At 40.7% G+C, this 17,612-nt stretch overlaps 1 protein-coding gene across 3 annotated transcripts in view; it reads left to right on the top strand.

Annotated features, from left to right (window-relative positions):
* The window catches only part of AGK (acylglycerol kinase), a 37,162-nt gene that overhangs the window by 3,429 nt on the left and 16,121 nt on the right, over nucleotides 1-17,612 (top strand). For all 3 annotated transcript variants that reach the window (XM_064654716.1, XM_064654715.1, XM_064654717.1), the window contains exons 2-7: nucleotides 6,260-6,299; nucleotides 10,127-10,206; nucleotides 11,455-11,530; nucleotides 12,878-12,970; nucleotides 13,924-13,956; nucleotides 15,928-16,022. In XM_064654716.1, the coding sequence (XP_064510786.1) occupies nucleotides 6,260-6,299; nucleotides 10,127-10,206; nucleotides 11,455-11,530; nucleotides 12,878-12,970; nucleotides 13,924-13,956; nucleotides 15,928-16,022 (417 nt within the window). The remainder of the gene's footprint in view (nucleotides 1-6,259; nucleotides 6,300-10,126; nucleotides 10,207-11,454; nucleotides 11,531-12,877; nucleotides 12,971-13,923; nucleotides 13,957-15,927; nucleotides 16,023-17,612) is intronic.

Here is a 17,612-nt window from a genome sequence, read left to right as displayed (position 1 = left end):
GCCCTTTCATAGTACTCTGTGCACAGTGAGTGCCTTACCTTGGTGCTGCTGGACAGGATCCCTTTCTGCAGCTTGTTTTGCTTTCGAATGCGATGGCTTTTGGTGTCTTTTTGTATATTCCCTCTTCCCAGTGTCTTTGTCTGTGTACCAGTTACGCTGGGGAGCAGGAGAGCTGCCTTTTGCCCCACACACAGGCTGCCACAGGCAGCACTGGGAGAGGTTAGTGAAGGATCCGTGTATGGGCTGTGTTGGCCCTGAGGCTTGCTGTTACCAACATCAGAGGCTAAATTGCTATGCATGAGACATACCTGACTAGGCTTAGATTTGCCCTTTTAGAACAGATTAAAGGTTTAGTGAAGTCTTGTGCTTCGGTTTCTGGCATCACGAGTTTCTGATGATGGGGTGTTTTGCTTTAGCACAGGATCAGTTCAGATTAGCCTCTGACTTCTTGGAAGGAGCTCTCTGAGATGTTGCTCATTTGTTTGCAGCTGAAGATAATTTTTGTTTCCCGTCCTGCATCCCTCTTTCCGTCCTTGTGGATTTTCTAAAATATTTCTCTTGCAAGGAGCAGATAGTTTTCTTTTTTGACTTCTCAAGGTTCATTCCTCTTTTGGATGCAGTGGTTATGATGCCTGCATTAAGTGGAGCTATTGTAAATAACAATCTATCCTGCAAATAAATGGCAACTCTTCTGTAGTCAATCTCTACATGCTCACAGGGACAGAAGACCTTTGGAGTATTTCCTTAAGATTTTGGAGGGTGCTACATGGACAAATCTGGACAAAAGGAATGTTACCTTTTCCAGACTTGTTCCCAGTGCCACTTCCCTGCCTGGAAGTGGACCTGGGTGTCCCCCTCCTGCACCCTGAAGACTGTGCTGTGGGTCTGATGTGGATGCCGTTGTGCTCCCTAGGGCGTAAAGGAAAGAGGGGCACTGGAGTGTGATGGATCATCGCTGAGTTAGTCTAAAGGCTGTGGATGACAATAACTGTAAAGGTCGAGGAGCTGCTTAGTCTGGCCTTGTGTGGTACTTTGTTCATGCAGGGTTTAGTTTCTGGATCAGAGTATTGGCCTTCCGACTTTGGGGCCTTTGTTCAAATACTGACTGGTTTAAAAGTAATGAGTTTTTGGGTGAATAGGAAGAGCAAAGAGGAAACCTTGTGCTGATTCCTCCTCCCCTGTTTGTAATTCAGCCCTTCTGAGTGTGTGATATAACAGAAGATACCTGTTCAGCAGAGGCATCGATCAGGAGGTGGCAAAGGTTTTTCATGTGTAAAATGATAGGTGTTATGTCTGGTTGAACTGATGTTAACTAAAACCCTGTTGCCATTTTTACAAAACCTCAGTGAGTCTTAAAACTCCTTTTGTTCTCATAAAAGGATATTTTTAAAAATCCATTGTCTTGCATTTAGGATAGTAAATACTCTTATAGTGTTGGAGAATTAAGAAGATAACTCAGTGTTGCTACACGTGAAGTTGTCTTTAATGTCTCTGGATTGCATAAATTTACATATTACACTCATTTTAATCTATAGCATATCATGCTGCAGGTACAAGGGACACTGAATTTAGTATCCTAGATCAAAGCTTAGAGAGTATTCAGATTGTCAGGTGTGTGCTCATACACAGTAACATACTTCTCTTTAATGTATACACATGAGATTGATTACAAACAAAGATACCGTATGATTGTTTTAAAATGTCCACCCAGTTTGGAAGCCCCTCTCACCTTTATGTCCCGGGTCACCTTTCCTGAGTTGAGCTGCTGCTGTTCTTTGTACGTCCAGGTGGTGCAGTGAGTCACCAGCTATGCCAAATCAGCAGAAATTTAATCTCTGGCATGATGGACATCAGTTTAACTGATTGTCAGATTTGACCAGACGGTTACAGTGATGTCCCTGCGTGAGTGATCATCACTTGGTCAGGATGGGGACCCTCGGTGTTGTACTGAGGCAGTGGACTCGTCAGACTCTTGGTTTTACTCTGTATATGTTAAAATATTGACTTTCTCCTTAGAAAATGCTGGCAAAGCACCTCAGCCTTTGACTGCCTGCCAGTAATCTTCAGTGTTATTGTTATCTACAATTTGAATGTTAGTCTCTGCGTGTTTGCCAACTGATAACTCACTTTGTCACCTTTCTGCATATACTTCCTGAGTGGCTGACTTTATTTCATCAGAACTTAGTCAAAAAAACGGAGTATAAGTTCTGAGTCTTGGGTAAAGCTGATGAAAACTGAGATTGTCTTTCATGCCCTTCCAAAGCCAAGATGGAAGTAAATGCTAATATCCAGCAGAGAGGATGCTGTGCTCTTGCCCTATTAGAAGCAGCCAAAAAAGCTCTCTTCTAAGATAAAATCTCTTTTAGGAGCTCTTTTATAACTCCTGAGGAGTAATCCTATATGCACAGCTTTGGTCAAATTTTTCCTCACAAAACTCTTGTGTTTTAATGCAGACACTGAACTGGAGAGTTTTTAGGCTTCTTCTTTCTGGGTATACTTAATAGTCTTAGATTTAATACCGATAACCCTTTTGGAAATGGGATCTCACACCTGAGCTTCTTTATACATTTGTAGTGTGGTCACTTCTAAGGGAGTTGCTTTGGTTGGCTCTCAGACAAAGGCTTACCCTTGCTGCAGCTGTGGGCCTCAAACAGCCTTGGTTTGACTTTGTTGTTCTGCTTATTGCCTGCATTGCTGCCCTGGCTGACCCTTCATCGTGGGAACTGTCCTTTCTGTCCTGGCCTCTGCTGGAGGAGCATCCATATTACATTGTGTGGATCCGTGTGCTTACATGTAAGAGTGCTAATTCCCTACTCTAGCTGAAAACACTCGGGACAGGAGCAGTGGCCACCAATCCTGCACTGGGGATGTTGCCAACGAGTCAGAACAGCCCAAGGTTCAAGGGGGTCGTACGGTTGCTGTGCTCTCCCAGCGCTGGTGTGTGGGGAGCTCTGGACAGCTGCTCTTGTGTTCTCTCTGCCTTGGTTCCTTGCTTTGGTGTAAGCCCTCTCTGTGCTCCAAAGAGTCTGCGCTGCAGTGGCTGCTGGCCTTGAGGGTTGACTGGGAATGTTCTGTTCGTGGGTTCAGCTTAGGACATCCTCTCTCTTCCATACCCCACTGCCTCTGTTTGTTCCTCTCCGTCTCCCAATTTTTTACTGCTTAAGCAAGTTGGCCCAGCTGTAAGCTGTGTGGTGCTTAATTCTCACAGCAGGAAGACAGCTCTGAGTTGGCCAGCAGATGCAACACTGCTTGTCTCTTTCGCTTTAAGCTCGAATTGTGTAGATAAGCCCTTAGGGGAAATGTAAAGTAAAAATTGATTTTCGGTTTGCTGTGGATATGGTGCAAGTCAGAAGAAATCTCTGCATGTTCTTTAAGGCAGTGCAGCAATTTCCCTCAGCCTCCACCTGCTCGTGCTCGAGGGTTGTTGAAAAGGCTTTGTTACTGCCTAATAGTGGATGATAAAGTACAAAAAAATCAACAAAATCTTGTGTGTGTTGTTAAAGTCTCTTTTTCTCTAGGAGCTGGTGTGCAGACATATTTTGAGAATTAATACATACTGAGACACAAGACTTTAAGAAATTACCTTTCTGCTGTTTTTAACATTTTTCTAGCAATATTTATTAGTTGGTATGACTTACAGAGGGCTTCCAGACCACTTTTGGTACTGTGTGAGAGCGACATGAGGTGAGTAGAGGAAAGAGCTGTGATGGAGGAGGAGAACTGCTGTTCTTAGAGATGCACTCCTGTGAGGGCACTTGTGCTTTTTAAACTTGAGTTTGAAGTCAATTAAGTGTTGACATCACATTTTAAGGAAATAAAATATTTCCTGTTACCTGGCATCCTTAAGCCAAACTTGGGGCATCCTTAAGACTCAGATGACTCTGAAATACATGTCCCAGTTGGATCAGTGGGAATCCTATGACTGTGGCTGGGATGGTATGGGATTCTGGGTGCTGCGCTGCTGGAGAGGTGAGACAAGTGAGACAATTGCTGAATGGTGAACAGTTCTTCTGGTCTCTAAATTTTTCTTTTGACACAAAAATATTAAGTGTCAGAATAGACTTTTTCTGTTTCTGTAAGTGCTTCACTGCAGGAGAAAATGAACATAAATGTTGACATCTAAATTGTCAAGCTTAATTTTTATGGTTGAGACTCCATTGAGCTGAATTGGGCTTGCATTCTTGACAGTTGTTTTGAGGGTCTTTGCAGGTTGGGAAACAGAGCAAAATATCTTTTGCTTACATTTGGAAAGTATTGCTGGGCTCCATTTTAGAGGCAACTAACACTGCAGCATAAGGTTGTGGGCACCAGGAGAACATGCAGGCTGATGGTGTGACACAGCTTGACTTCTGGACAAAACAGCATCACTGTGAAGTAAACAAATAATGTAGGTTTGACCAGGATTTGTGAATAAGGTCAGGGCAGCAGTTCTCAAAGACATCAACTGTGCTGCCATCATTTGATAGCACGGTTTGCTTGATATCCCATAATATTTCAGCTTTATGTATAGAAATTGCAGTTGCTTTGTGTTTGCTCTGGTCACACATAGTCACCCAGGGGGGTAAAAAGTCCCTGTGTGAGGGCTCATGCTCTCAGCGGTGCAGTGTGGGCTTAGCCCGTCATGCTGTCTTGACTGAGCTGGAATTAGCTGTGACAACGTTGCTTAGCTTGGAACACAAACCTTTGCAGAGGCAGTTACTTTAACTGGTGTGCTTTCATCATATTACTGCAATCAAACCCAAGTCTGTCGCTTCCCTAAGTAATATTGCCGGTGCTTAATACAAATTATTTTCTCCTTTAGTTTTAAGGAGCAGATATGACAGCATGCCTCTGAGGAAATTTTTTCTTAGACATTTCAGTTTCTTGTTATCCCGGTGAGGTATTACTCACATATTTTCTTTTTCCATGCTTGACTCTTCCTTTGTCCTTTTGTTATTACCCGGAATAATAATGTGGCTTTTTTACTGTAGAGTTATTTTCTCGGAACCCAGTTTGGTATCTCACCTGAAGTCACCCTACTTCTCATTTTATGGCATTGCAGCATCTCTTGTTAAGCCAAAAAGAGCAGCTTATATAGCTCCAGTGAGAGATAAATACTGTAAACTCATGGAATTGAATAGATGGCACTCGTGTTTGGGCCTTGCCCTCTCTTCTGCCATTTCCATCGCAGGGTTTGGCCTGATGAGCCACTCTTCGGAGCACAAGTGTGCTGATTTCTTAGTCACTTGTTTTTTTCTGGTTGGCCTTTAATCCTTTCAGCATAGTGTTCATTTTGGTATGCTGACTGTAATTGGGTTTTTTTGTACTTGATATTTTGAGACAGTAATATACAGTCTTGCCAGGTATTGGCAAGGACAAGCTGAAAGGAATGTTTTGGTTTTAGCAAGGAGGGGCAGCGTCTGGTATCTAGAGGACAGGTGAGACTCTAGACACTGCAGAACATTACTCCCCATTTTGTCTGCAAGGGGAAATAGGGCATTTTTTGGTCTGGGAAAGAGCAGACTTCTGTTCCTCACTCAGTAGCTCTTTCTCCTGTGTGCTTGCCAACTATACCCTGCTTGTCACCTTGCTAATGCTGTCACCAATGACGAGCACAAGGATTAGTCAGGAATTTATGTCTGAAACAAATGTCCGTGCCATATCTGATATTTCCTCCTTTGTTTTTAAACTTCACTTATGTGAGTTGAGTGTTTTTCACCTCTGTGAGTTACTGCTTTAGGCCATGCTCAGACCTAGGTGGGTGGTAGGTGCTGCATGAACACGTGTTCAGCTCACAAACTGATGGAGAGGGGAGTTTACAATTATAACGCATAAAGACTGAAGTCCGTGGAAGTTACGCTTAAATCTACTTTAAATCCCTTCTATACTGCCAGGATGGTAAGTACCTTCAGTGTAAATAACAGGCAGCATGAACACTGGAAAAACCCTCACCTTAGCTCTGGAGTACAGTTATGTAGCAATTTAAAAATAAATTACAGTTATACAGTGTGTCAGAGCTTATGTAATCTCAGCACACTTGGCATCCTGGTCTTTGTTTCCTGCTTTTCTTTATTTTACAAAGAATGTTCATGTGCACAGGCAGAAAAAGATTATGTTTGTGTGCTTAAATGGGTGCATTTCAACCTTAAATTTTTTTTTGTTCGTTTCAGTGTTGTCAAACTGTGTGTAAAGGGGGTATGTGCCTACATTTTAAAAATGAGCAAATCGTTTTAAACTTACACAACATAATGCCTGCTCTCTCTTCTGTCTCACCTGATAGCGATAACCTGCTACGAAGAGCTGCATGCCAAGAAGCCCAGGTAATACCGTTTAAAGTCATAAAATTAGATTAAAATCTCCCTCTTATCTTGGTTGTGCAGGGCTCCTGAGATTTTCCCAGCGGGCCCTTTCTGCGTGACAAGCCTTGTAATGGTGCCATCTGTGTTCCTTTGCTGAAGTGCCAAAGGGTGTGGGAGGCCCCGCCTGCAGCCGGGGCACTGCACCTTCCGTGCCCTCGCTGCTGCTGCGGGGGACGGCACAGCCTTATCGCCGGGCTGATCTTAGTTAAACTGCTGTAGCTGCCGGACCCACAGTACGGCAGCTGTAATTGCTCTGGTAGGAAGAGGATTTGTCGGTAAGACTGAAATCGCAGACCCACCGCCAGGGGTGCAGTCTGGGCAGGAGCATCGCAAACTGCTTCGTGTCTGTGCTCAGCTGGAGAGACCCTGGCTCTGGTCTGTTCAGTCCTGAGGGACTGTGATGAGGGACTGAGCCAGCTCTTTTGAGACCCGTGTACTGGGAACTTAATGGAGTCAACCTGTTTGCTGATCACTGATAAGAAAACAAGTGTTGAGGGGGAGATAGTTATCTCTGAGGGTACTGGCTATTGCATTTCCTAGTTTGTGGCCTGTCTGGGCAAACAGCAATCAAAAAATTCTCGTACTGTAGTATTCCTATAAAGAAATATTGTCCTTAGTAAACAGTCTTTCAGAGGTGTAAGTGCTGCTGCCCATGAATGACATCCCTTCTGTAGGATTTTAAGTCTTTCCACCTCCCACAAGTAAAGTTTACTTTAAACCTGCTTCTCCATGACAGATCTTTGTGATTTTGAAGGGTGTAACACTGTTTCCATCATTGCTACATACTGGGGCCTTAGAAGAATAGGGAAAATTATTTTTCTCAGAAGAGAACTTTTCTTCAGATTACCCTGCTTCTGTGGTGCACCTGAATAATTGCAATTTTTAGCCTGCCTGCTGTTGAGAGGAAGATTTTCACAGCAACTCGTCTTGTGCAGTGGATCTTCATGCCAGTATAGGTGTAAGGGAGCTCAAGTCTCAGGAAAGAACAAGAAAAATCTTTCCCTGAAAATAGTGCTTTCATAAACCATAGTTACAGCCTCAGAGTCAAATGCTTTTACAACTCAGAGTATCAGTTGTTCTTGATTTTTATGTTTTCAATATTCATTTTTACTGCATAGTAATGAAGTGATAGAAGTTTTTTATATCACCAAAAATAGCTGTTAATACGTCATTATTTGAAGCATGCTGGCCAAATTAAAACAATTTTTTAAAAGGCACTGATGAAGTGGTGTGTGCTGTCCAAAAGGTGTAACTGCTAAGGAAAGACTGGTACAAGAAGATAGTTAAGTTGTGTGGAAATTCTGAATTTCCTGTTTCTTAATTCCAGTAATTAAGTGACAAGTTCTGTTCCATTGTGGCTTATTCTTATAAATGAAAATACAAAAGCACTGTCAGTAGAGCTTCCTACAATGTCCAAGGTTAAAGCCTGGGAAAATATCCTGCAGAAGACTCCTGCATTCGAATGGAATGAACCAGAAAGCCTAGTAATCAATTCTTGCTGTAATTTCCATTCTTACTGATGTGTCAGTGCCAAATAGTTCTTGAAAACACACAGCAATGCAGCAGTAAGGCATTAAGTGTCTGATACGTTCTTCAGAGTAACAACAATCTGAAATTGTTTGAAAAACGCTACTTGCATTTATAGTGCTGTATAAATATTGGGAAAAAATAGCGGCAGACTCACCCAAGAAAAGGTTTAGTCTGAATGAAGTGGTGTGTAGAGGTTCCTACTGTTTTGGATTTTTTGAGATTTTAAGCCTGTTACAATATCAAATTGATGAGGCAGCTGCCATTCTGCCAAAGTATCCACTACAGCAGCACTTCATGCAGAAGTTCCACCATGTGTGTCTGAATTTAAATATAATTTTAAGATGACAGCCTTGGTGTGGCAAATGATTATAGAAAGATTCTATAATAAAGAACTCATCATATTTTAATGTTTTACACCTCCTTCTCTAGAATAAAACAGCATCAGCTGACTTGGACTTTGCAAATCAGTCCCGCTGATTAACCATGTTGCTGAACTCGGGGCATGTGTTAAAGGTGCCATCTATCTGGCAAACAATTCACTTAAGGATAGTTTTCTGTAAAAGAATCTAGTTTCTTTGTTAGTATTCATAAAGCACTATAAAGGCCTTGTATAAAGGGTTTTTTATAGTTGCAGAATAGTGATTGTCATCTTAGAAATGCAGAAATACAATACCTGAAAATGTGCATTTGACAAGAAAGTGAAAAAGGCATTGGCTTGCCTAAATTATACCTTCACATATATATATTTAATAACCATTTTTATTGTCTGACTTTAAATTGTCTTATGTTCTGCTCTGAAAGACTTCTAGAATGTTGCATTATTATTTTTATATTTCCTGTCTTACAAATCAGCATCTGCTTTAGAAATGCCCCTGTACATAACATAAACGTCTAAGTATATTACATAAAGAAGTAATTATTTCTTTAGTGATAAATTCTTTATGAGTCTTGTAAGGTTGTTTGGAGCCTTGTTAGATTGTTTAGAGCATGTAAATACATGACATTGTGTCACCCTGACAAACAATTAGTTCTTTCTAACAGCTGTAACATGCTAGAGGTCCCCTATTCCCCAATTCCCGCCCAACAATTGCAATATAATAAGTTGGTCTGTTTTCCAGCTGATCTTTGAGTAAAGCTTAAGAGCTATTGATTTGTTTTCATTTCTTTGAAGGTTTCTTCACTCTCAGCAACTTCTCTCATCCTTTTCCTCTCTTGAAGAAGAAATTTGAATGTTTTAAGCAGCATAGCAGCTGCACCCTTCTTTTAATTGAGGTTTCCTGAGCAAAATTGGCAAGGGGAATTAATTATAAATTTGAACCAGCTAATGACCACTAAAATGTACTGTTCTTTGTGTACAGTATCACCTTCTTCAAGTTAAAAATTCCTGCTAGGGGGATTAACTTTCAAGATAAAGGGGAAAAGAAGCCAGGGACAGTTGACTGGGCCATGCTCAGCTCAGTGGTCTTTTGTTCCTACTTTATTTGTGTGGCTTCTGGGTAGTATTGCTGAATACATTGTCATGCTTGTACTCAAAACCAGTTTGATTTAGTGTGTTAGTGAGGATGTCTTTAAGTGACCTTAAAGAGGTTTACAGAGTCGGATGTATGCATGGAAGCTTTGCCTTTTCTTGCCCCTCCTGTGCTGAAAAGCTATGGAAATAGGTACAAGAGGCTGTATATGGAATGACTCTTGGAGAATTTAAAATAGAGGCGCCTCTTCAGAATTGGATTAAAAATTGAAGAGGAGTTAAGTGATTTTTATATAGAGACATTAGGGAAAAAATGTGAGAAACAGTGAACTTGCTCTGGTAATTCTTTCATATCTCCAAAAACTGAAGCATAGAAAATACTAAAATGAGTAGAAGAGACTGAGGAATTGAAGTTCAGAAGTGAGAAAGGATGCAGAAAGAAGGTGGCAGGCAGGTGTATGAGAATTACATAAGGAAAGAAAATCAAGTAACCTTGGAGTCAAGGATAGCTCCCTGGATCTCTGCCCATGGCAGAAAACCAGAGGTTGACAAAAACGAAAGGGTGGTGGAATTGTAAAAATGAGCTAAAGAGTACTTATGACAGTGATGTGAGCTGTTGCTAAGGGTGCAGTCTTTGAATAGGAGACCTGTACAATGGCTGAAGATGGAAGTCATTTGAATGTCATGAGGCTTGAAAGCCCATTGACATTTGTAGGGGAGCATTATTTTGAACTGTTTTAGCAGTGTGCTTAAAAGATAAACTGAGTTCTGCTCTTTGTCTCTTACTTAGGCTTTTGGAAATGAGCTGATCCCTCCCACTATGCCATTGAAGAAAGCAACAGTGTTCCTCAACCCAGCAGCTTGCAAAGGGTAAAATTCCCCCTTCCCAACACTCTCATTTGAGGCACTCTTTCTTCATTTTTGCTCTGCCATCCACTACAAAAGCCAGCCAGATTTTTGAGCTCATTTTTGCCTCCCTCTGATACCAAGCTGGCGCTATATAACTATGCCAAACTTTATTTCACCAAATATATTGGGATGAGAAATAGAATTAGTGGCTTGAGGTGAAAGAATGATTTCTAAACATATGTATATTTTGAATTTTTTTTCTTTTATCCTGTGTTTTGGCCTTTGTCATTCCTTCGTATGTGGCATTCCTCCGCATTCCCTCCACACTTTTGCATGTGATATGTTTCCACCTCAAAAGCTATAGAAACAAGAGATGACCTTGATTGCTTCAAGACTTGACATTAGCCAGCAGTGATCTTACTTCTGTGGGAACCTGTCCTTGAAAGGGATGTGCCCACAAACTGAGAGGCTAAATATGGGCTCAGAGCAAGACTCCTGGAAGAGGTCTGCTATTTTTACCTGCTCATTAGCAGAAAACCTGTAATCTTGGATATGATGTGTGTCTGTTTCTGCTGATCAGCTAAGCTTTTTATCAGTTGCATTTTGGGAAGGGGCAGGGAGTTGTTAGTACCAATATGAAGGCAATAATATATCTGATGTGGAAGTGCTTATGTGCTTTTGTTCAAAACACACACGACTGGAAAATGCCAAGTATTAATAAAGCCTCATGCTTCTACTTGTAAGCAATTTATAGTTAGTGACATAATTGTTTTATTATGCAATTAGAGGCAGAAAATGTATCAGTCCTATAACAAAAGGTCAGATAAAGTTTTGGTTCTAAACTTACTTAATAATATGTCTTAGTAAATAGTTGGGGTTTTCTGATGTTTCTGAAAACCTACATGGGCCTTCTTTGTGGTCGTAAAGCCTGATACTCTTTAAGTTATTAATTTTCTAATAAATTTCTCTTTTGGAGATCTTATTTTGTTTTGATGGATTTTTTAAATTATTTTTGGAGAAAGCTAGATAACGTCTTCTGCATTTATTAAAACTGCAACAAAAAACCTGACATCTGAGATATGAGACTAGAAATGTAATACATTTGAACCACACAAAATCTCATCTTTCCTGACTGGCAGGTTGAGTGACTGATTGTGTAGATTGTATGCTTGGTTTTAAGTAGATTTCTTCTTGCTATTCATTTATTTCTTTCCTTTTTTAATTTCTTTTTAGCTACCAGACTAATAGTTTTTACTCCGTTATTTCCAGCAAAGCCAGGAACCTTTTTGAAAAGAATGCGGCACCAATTTTGCACTTATCTGGCTTGGATGTAACTGTGGTTAAGGTAAGAACTGATAGGTTCTGCTAATATAGAGACATTGTCTGCTCTGCTTTCTCCTCTTGAAGAATTGAAATTAAAATCTGTATGCATTTGAAATACTCAGTTGTCCTGTAGACATCTCATGGGAAGAAATAAATACTGAGATATTAAGCTGGTACTTAATCTTTTTCTTTTTTAATTCACAACTAATTTACAAACAGTATACTGAGATTTTAATTTTCAGCTAAAGCACTTCATATGCTTGTTTGTCTGTCTAAAGCAGCCCTTCTGTAATTCATATTTGAGAGAAAACTCTCCAAATACTTGAGTGCTGGCTAGTGGTGCGTGCCCAGTGCTGTTGAAATTGTCATTTCTGCCTGAACTTGCAGAATTCAGAAGTGAGGAACTTTGACGTGCAGTGGAACTGTTCAGATTAATTAAAAATAACCTTTTATTTTTCAGTGGAAATATCTCAGTGTCTCTCCAAATAATTCAACATTCCCATTGCAAAAGCTGAACACTGAGATCTAAATGCTGTGAATTAACAGACAGGTTTTCTTTGGAAAGAGAAGAACAAATAAATATAAAGGAATTCTGATCTTTTTGCAGGTTTTTGAGGTTGCAATATGAGGATTCCTTAATAGTCAGTGAGTTCTAGCAGTGAAGTACTCTAATATGCATCTTTCTGTCTTGGAATCCTTTTCACAAGGTTTAGTCTTAAAATGCTGTTTTTATTAATGCCTTTCTCTTACCATTGAAAATACATAGTCCTACCCTAAGAGGAAAAAATTATTTTGCAAGACTTAAAACTGATGCTTGGTAGCAACTGATGAGTTGGCAAAACAGGGCTGGGCCAGCAGGTGAGGCTGAGATATCTTCATAAAAGACAGTAATTTTTCAGAAAACAGTTTTCATGGTTTAGAAAGTCAGTGTACTCTTCACTATTAAACCCACAGTCAACAGCTTGATGTTGGGCCTTTCATGTAGCTGATGCTGTTTCAAGAGATGCACTTGAGCTCTTTGGCTGCTAAAGGTGTTGGGAGTTTTTCTGCAAGAGCATGGTTGGCTTCGGTTTCACTGTAAATTTACCTGTAAATAAGATTATTGCTGTGATATGGTAGATGTGTTGAGTAAGATATACTCTGATATTTCATTTAACCTTTGTGTGTGTGTCTGTGTGTTTACTGCACATATTCTATTAGGCAGCAGCCTGATTTTGAAGAAATCTCCATGAGTGTAAGTAATATACAGTACTGTGTGCCTGTATGAAAATAACTATTAAGCAGATGGATAGATGATTCTTTTTTCTCTAAGAGAGATGTACTAGAAAGAGCTGTCTGAGTTCTCACGTTTGGATTTCTGCTTCTTCAGACTGATTATGAGGGACAAGCAAAAAAGCTGCTGGAATTAATGGAAAACACGGATCTGATCATTATTGCAGGAGGAGATGGCACAGTGCAAGAGGTACTGCAGGAGCCTGGTTTGCTGAGAATCGTAGTTGGGCTGCGAGTGAGAAGGTTGAGTCTGTGCAATGTAGCAGCACCATAACAACTGTTACTAGAGATTTGTCGAGTTTAATATCTGTGTTTTCAGTCAATGTTTTAATCTTCTGGGAACAGGGACACTCTGCTAGTTGGTATTAATCTAAAGGTGATGATGGGAGTGGGGGCAAAAAGAGTGTGTGACGTGTCTTCCAGAGTTTTATTCAAGAACGAGCAAACTGTCTGGAGAGACATGATTCTAACTTTTTCTTTCTGTATGATTTAGCTGTAATGGTTTAATGTTCCAAGTTCACTCCTATCTGTATGCTCCCCAAGAGGAATGCATATTTGGCTAAGTGAGAATCAGATAATTTAAAAGTTATGTGGGAATGATAACAAAGCATGGTACGCATTTAATAAATGCCTCTTGTCAAGATGATTAATGACAGGAGCAAACTACCAGCAGAACTGGGGGATACTCTGTTTTTCAAGTAAGACTGTATTTTGTTCGAGCATTTCCTGGAATGCTAACTACTGGTTTCATAAGACAATGGCTAAATGAAATGCAGTGACCTTAAGAGAAAGTGGTCAGAGTACATCTGCAAGTTCCTCCTGGCCTTTGAGTTGATTACTGTTAATTGCAGTGGCCAGTGCTATTTTTGCATTATGCAGAGCATTATTCAGTGTTAAAACATTTACACTGGCCTTGGTTATGGTGCCAGCATATGCTCTGGCACACTCATAACCCTGCTGTTTCCACCATGTTTGCACACTGAACATGCCTCCTTTCCTGTGTAAACAGCCATAGCACCTTCCATGAAAGAGTAGCTGCTCCTTAAATCTTTCCAAAGAGTAAACGTGGTTAAGAATTTCATAGCTTTCTACTGTAACCGAAAAATAAAATCCTTGGAGCTGAGTATGTCCCATGTTTTTCAGGTCATAACTGGACTTCTCCGCAGGGCAGATGAGGTGAGAAAGTGTCATTTTAAAAATTTTGTGCATTTCTTAGAGTGTCTTGTGCATCCACTGTGGTCTCTTGGCCTCAGCTGTCTTCTGCAGATACGTTGCTTCCTAATCTGGAGCCAGCTTGCTGCGTACCAAGTCAGCCCTGCTGGTGCCCTGCAATGCTGCCTGTTGTTCTTTGTTCCCATTCTGAGGGATGCAATGGCTCCCAAACCGTGGCTTTGGGAAGTTTCCAGCATCAGAGCAGGGATTGTGGAGAAGCCAAATGCTCAACTTTCAAAGACCCATGGACCAGCTGTGCATGCCACTTTGTTTGGCACAAGCGTTGGGCGAAAGTACATGTTTTTCCTGTGTTTGTACAGGCTTGAAAACTAATTCAGTTTTGGTCACACTCCCTCTGCTTTGAGATTGCTCTGCTGTTTTTTCAAGCAGTGAATATCTACCTATGCAGATGGCTGCACTAAGCAAATTTTAACCTCTCAAGGTGGATCACTCCAAATGGAAATGAGGGAGATTTTTCTTTTTAAAGTGGGAGGACAGTGTTATTGAAGAAAGGAGGGAATCATTGTTCCCAAAACCTTCTGGCAGGAACTGGCAAAAACTCAATTAAATGATCCAGACAAGATTATGATGATACCCTTGGCAGCTAGAATTGTATCTGTTTAGGCATTTGCTTTGTCCGAATGTGACAAGAGGAACTTTGCAACCAAGCCAGCATTTTTAAAGGTGGGCTGCCTGTATCAATTCTGAGAAATCAGTTTTTTAAGTTTAATATTATTATAGTTGGCTCCTGAGACCTCTATAATCTGAAGATCATGGAAGAAAAGTTTTAGAGGCTTTACTGGCTAGTTTCTTTTCTCTATTTTCTGACTTACTCTGCTTGAGTCGTTTTGCAGCAGTGTAGGAAATTCTGCATCCAGCACAAATACAGGTGGAATACTGCATTGTAGTATTGCCACTGTGTCACTTTGTGTCTTTGGCCAGGGAATTCTTCCTGTCCTTCATATCACTGTGTCCTAGGAGTAAAGATCTGCACTTCAGCCCCCTCTCTCTGTGCTCTGCTTCCCTTTCCACTCGTGTATGTCATATCTCTGTTGCCTGGATAAGAAGAACCTCTGCAAGGTATTCCAGAAACGTTGTTCCTGGCAGCCAGGGGAGCAGAGCTTGACTGCATGAGCTGCAGACAGCCTCTGATCTGCACACTGTAAAACAGCTCTGAGGAAAATGAGGGAAGGATGTTTGAGGTGCATGAAGACTCGCAGGTGACATGGAGATAGCAAGGGAGAATGGTGGGGCAGTGAGACGGGAATTACTGAGTCGGTGTGGATTGGCAGTATCCTGGTGCTGCTGGCAGCAGTGCCCAGGAGGGAGATGGTACAACTCTGATATATGGTAGTTTACAATGATTTGCTGACATGCTTCAAGAAGCACAGTTTATTACGAGGCACAGTGTAATAACTTGCTCCTTCAACAAGCCCTTTTGCTGAACTGTGGTATAGAAAAACAACATTGTCAATGACTTTCAAAAATTAGACCTTCTGCTGCTTCATGATTTGGGTGCCAGCGGAATCAATTGATTTCCTTTCCTTAAGTGAGAAAATCTCTTTGCTATGCAAGGTTACTCTGTCAGAGGGGCATTTCTGCAATAGTAATGAGATTCAGAGCTTGTGATGCCACTGTCAGTATTAAGAAAGATGGCAGATTGCTGACAGAATCTGTGCATTAGTTGGGATGTGGCTGCCAACTTGCATGTAACAATGCTCTTAATGATTATAGAGAGCTCCTTTGTACCCAGTTGGCAGTGGTGGATTCACAGATTTGGATGCCATGTTCTGAGTCATTATGTGTTACTGCCTCGTTTAAGGAAGTGCCTGGCTGCTCAGTGCCAAAGGGGTGATACCAGACACAGCTGTGATCTCCACACAGGAACTTCCTTCAGCTGATGCAAATGTTAATTTAATCTCCTCATGTGTCCAGGCTGCCTTCAGTAAGATTCCTATAGGATTCATACCTCTTGGAAAAACCTGCACTCTGAGCCACACGCTGTACCCTGAGAGCACAAACCAAGTCCAGTAAGTATTACATGTTTCTGAAACATAATTTTTGTTTTCAAGGAGTTCTTGGTAGCTTGATACTTTTCTTTTTCTTCTGTGTTACACAGAAGTTGGCAGTCTCTGGGCAGAGCCTGACAGTTCTCTGAACTTGCCTGAGTTAATGACTTCCAAAAACTGACTAAAAATTAAAAGAAGGAAATGTATGTATTATTAGAACATGATATAATTTGCTGTGGCTAATTTCTCTGTGATCGTGTGGTGCTCAAGTTTTTTTTAAAAAAAAGGATTAAAAGGATCAGCCTCTTAGGAATAGCAGAAAGGGTATGACAAGGATGTAACAAGAATATGACAAAGTAAAACAAAAATAAGTCCTCTTTCTGTCCCTTCTGCAGTCTAAGAATTCTTTAAACCAGTCTGCATATAACTGGGTTAGCACCTGCAAAGTAAGGATTAGTACAAGAATATGGGAAAGGATGGATCCTATTACTGAATTTTGCAGAGTGGGACTGATGCTGGCAACAGTACAACAACCTGATTCTTATGTTTAGCATCCTGGATATGATCCAACCTGGTGGTATCTGTTGCCTGCATTTCAGTTTGTTTGCAAGATCGTTTTGTCCACTTCTAAAGTAAAAATTAGCCTGGTCAGCTTATCTTTCTTTTCCCCACACTTCATTTCTTTTTGATTGTTCCCTTCCTCTTCTCTCATACTAATAATATTTCTTCTTGCTGCTGAAATCTCTTCACTCTTGCTTTCCCACTAACTCATTAACATTTTTCTTTCTGGAACCCTTGCTGGTATCCATCATCCATAAAAAACCCATGAGTCAACTGGCATAACATCCTTCATTAAAGCTACCAGAGTGCTTTGAAGCTCAGCAAGATGGACAAGGCTGTAATCAGCAGCTAAGATTAAAATAATAATTTATGTTTGGGTTCTAAAGAAGCTGTTTGAAATGAATGATCTTCTTGTCCCAAGGTAATGAACTGTGCAGGTGAGACTGCAGCATGTTGGTGAAGTTGAAGGTAATTTGGTCAATAGGCTGCTTAACAGTCCACACCAGTAACACAACCTGACTTAAAAAGTACAGAAGTGATATTTTTAAAAGAAGTATTTGGGCTTTGGTTCCTTCAGCACTCTTACTTTGGAGTGTAGGAATTGTAAAGGTCTTACAGAAAGATAAGAGTTAGGAGAGAAGAAGGGCTGTGGGAAGAGCAGCTTCCTTATCTGTCTCAGTATTGTAATCCTGATGGAGCCAAGGGCAATTTCTCCCACTGATTCACAGGAGTATTGGGCTGGATCTGAAAACTGCATTTTTCCCTTGTCCAGCTGAGACACTGGAAATGTATGCAATGTGGAATCTGAATTTTACCCAGCTTTGAAAACAAAGAAGGAGTTTTAATCAAGTATATGCTTCAAGGTTTGAACATAAACTATTTAATGCACTTAAACACTTTGATTACAAAATCTTTACAGGTTGAAATGACAAAGTGCCTTAGCTACTGCCCACAACTTAATGGAGACCAAAAGGACAGGAGCACAGCTGATAGGTAGATTTATGTTGATTAAAAACTTCAAAACAAATTAGCATACTAATGCAGTTCAGT

Source organism: Pseudopipra pipra, chromosome 5 (assembly GCF_036250125.1).
Source record: "Pseudopipra pipra isolate bDixPip1 chromosome 5, bDixPip1.hap1, whole genome shotgun sequence".
Taxonomy (NCBI): domain Eukaryota; kingdom Metazoa; phylum Chordata; class Aves; order Passeriformes; family Pipridae; genus Pseudopipra; species Pseudopipra pipra.
Note: the sequence above shows the minus strand (reverse complement) of the source record. Positions and strands in the feature narration are given on the sequence as shown.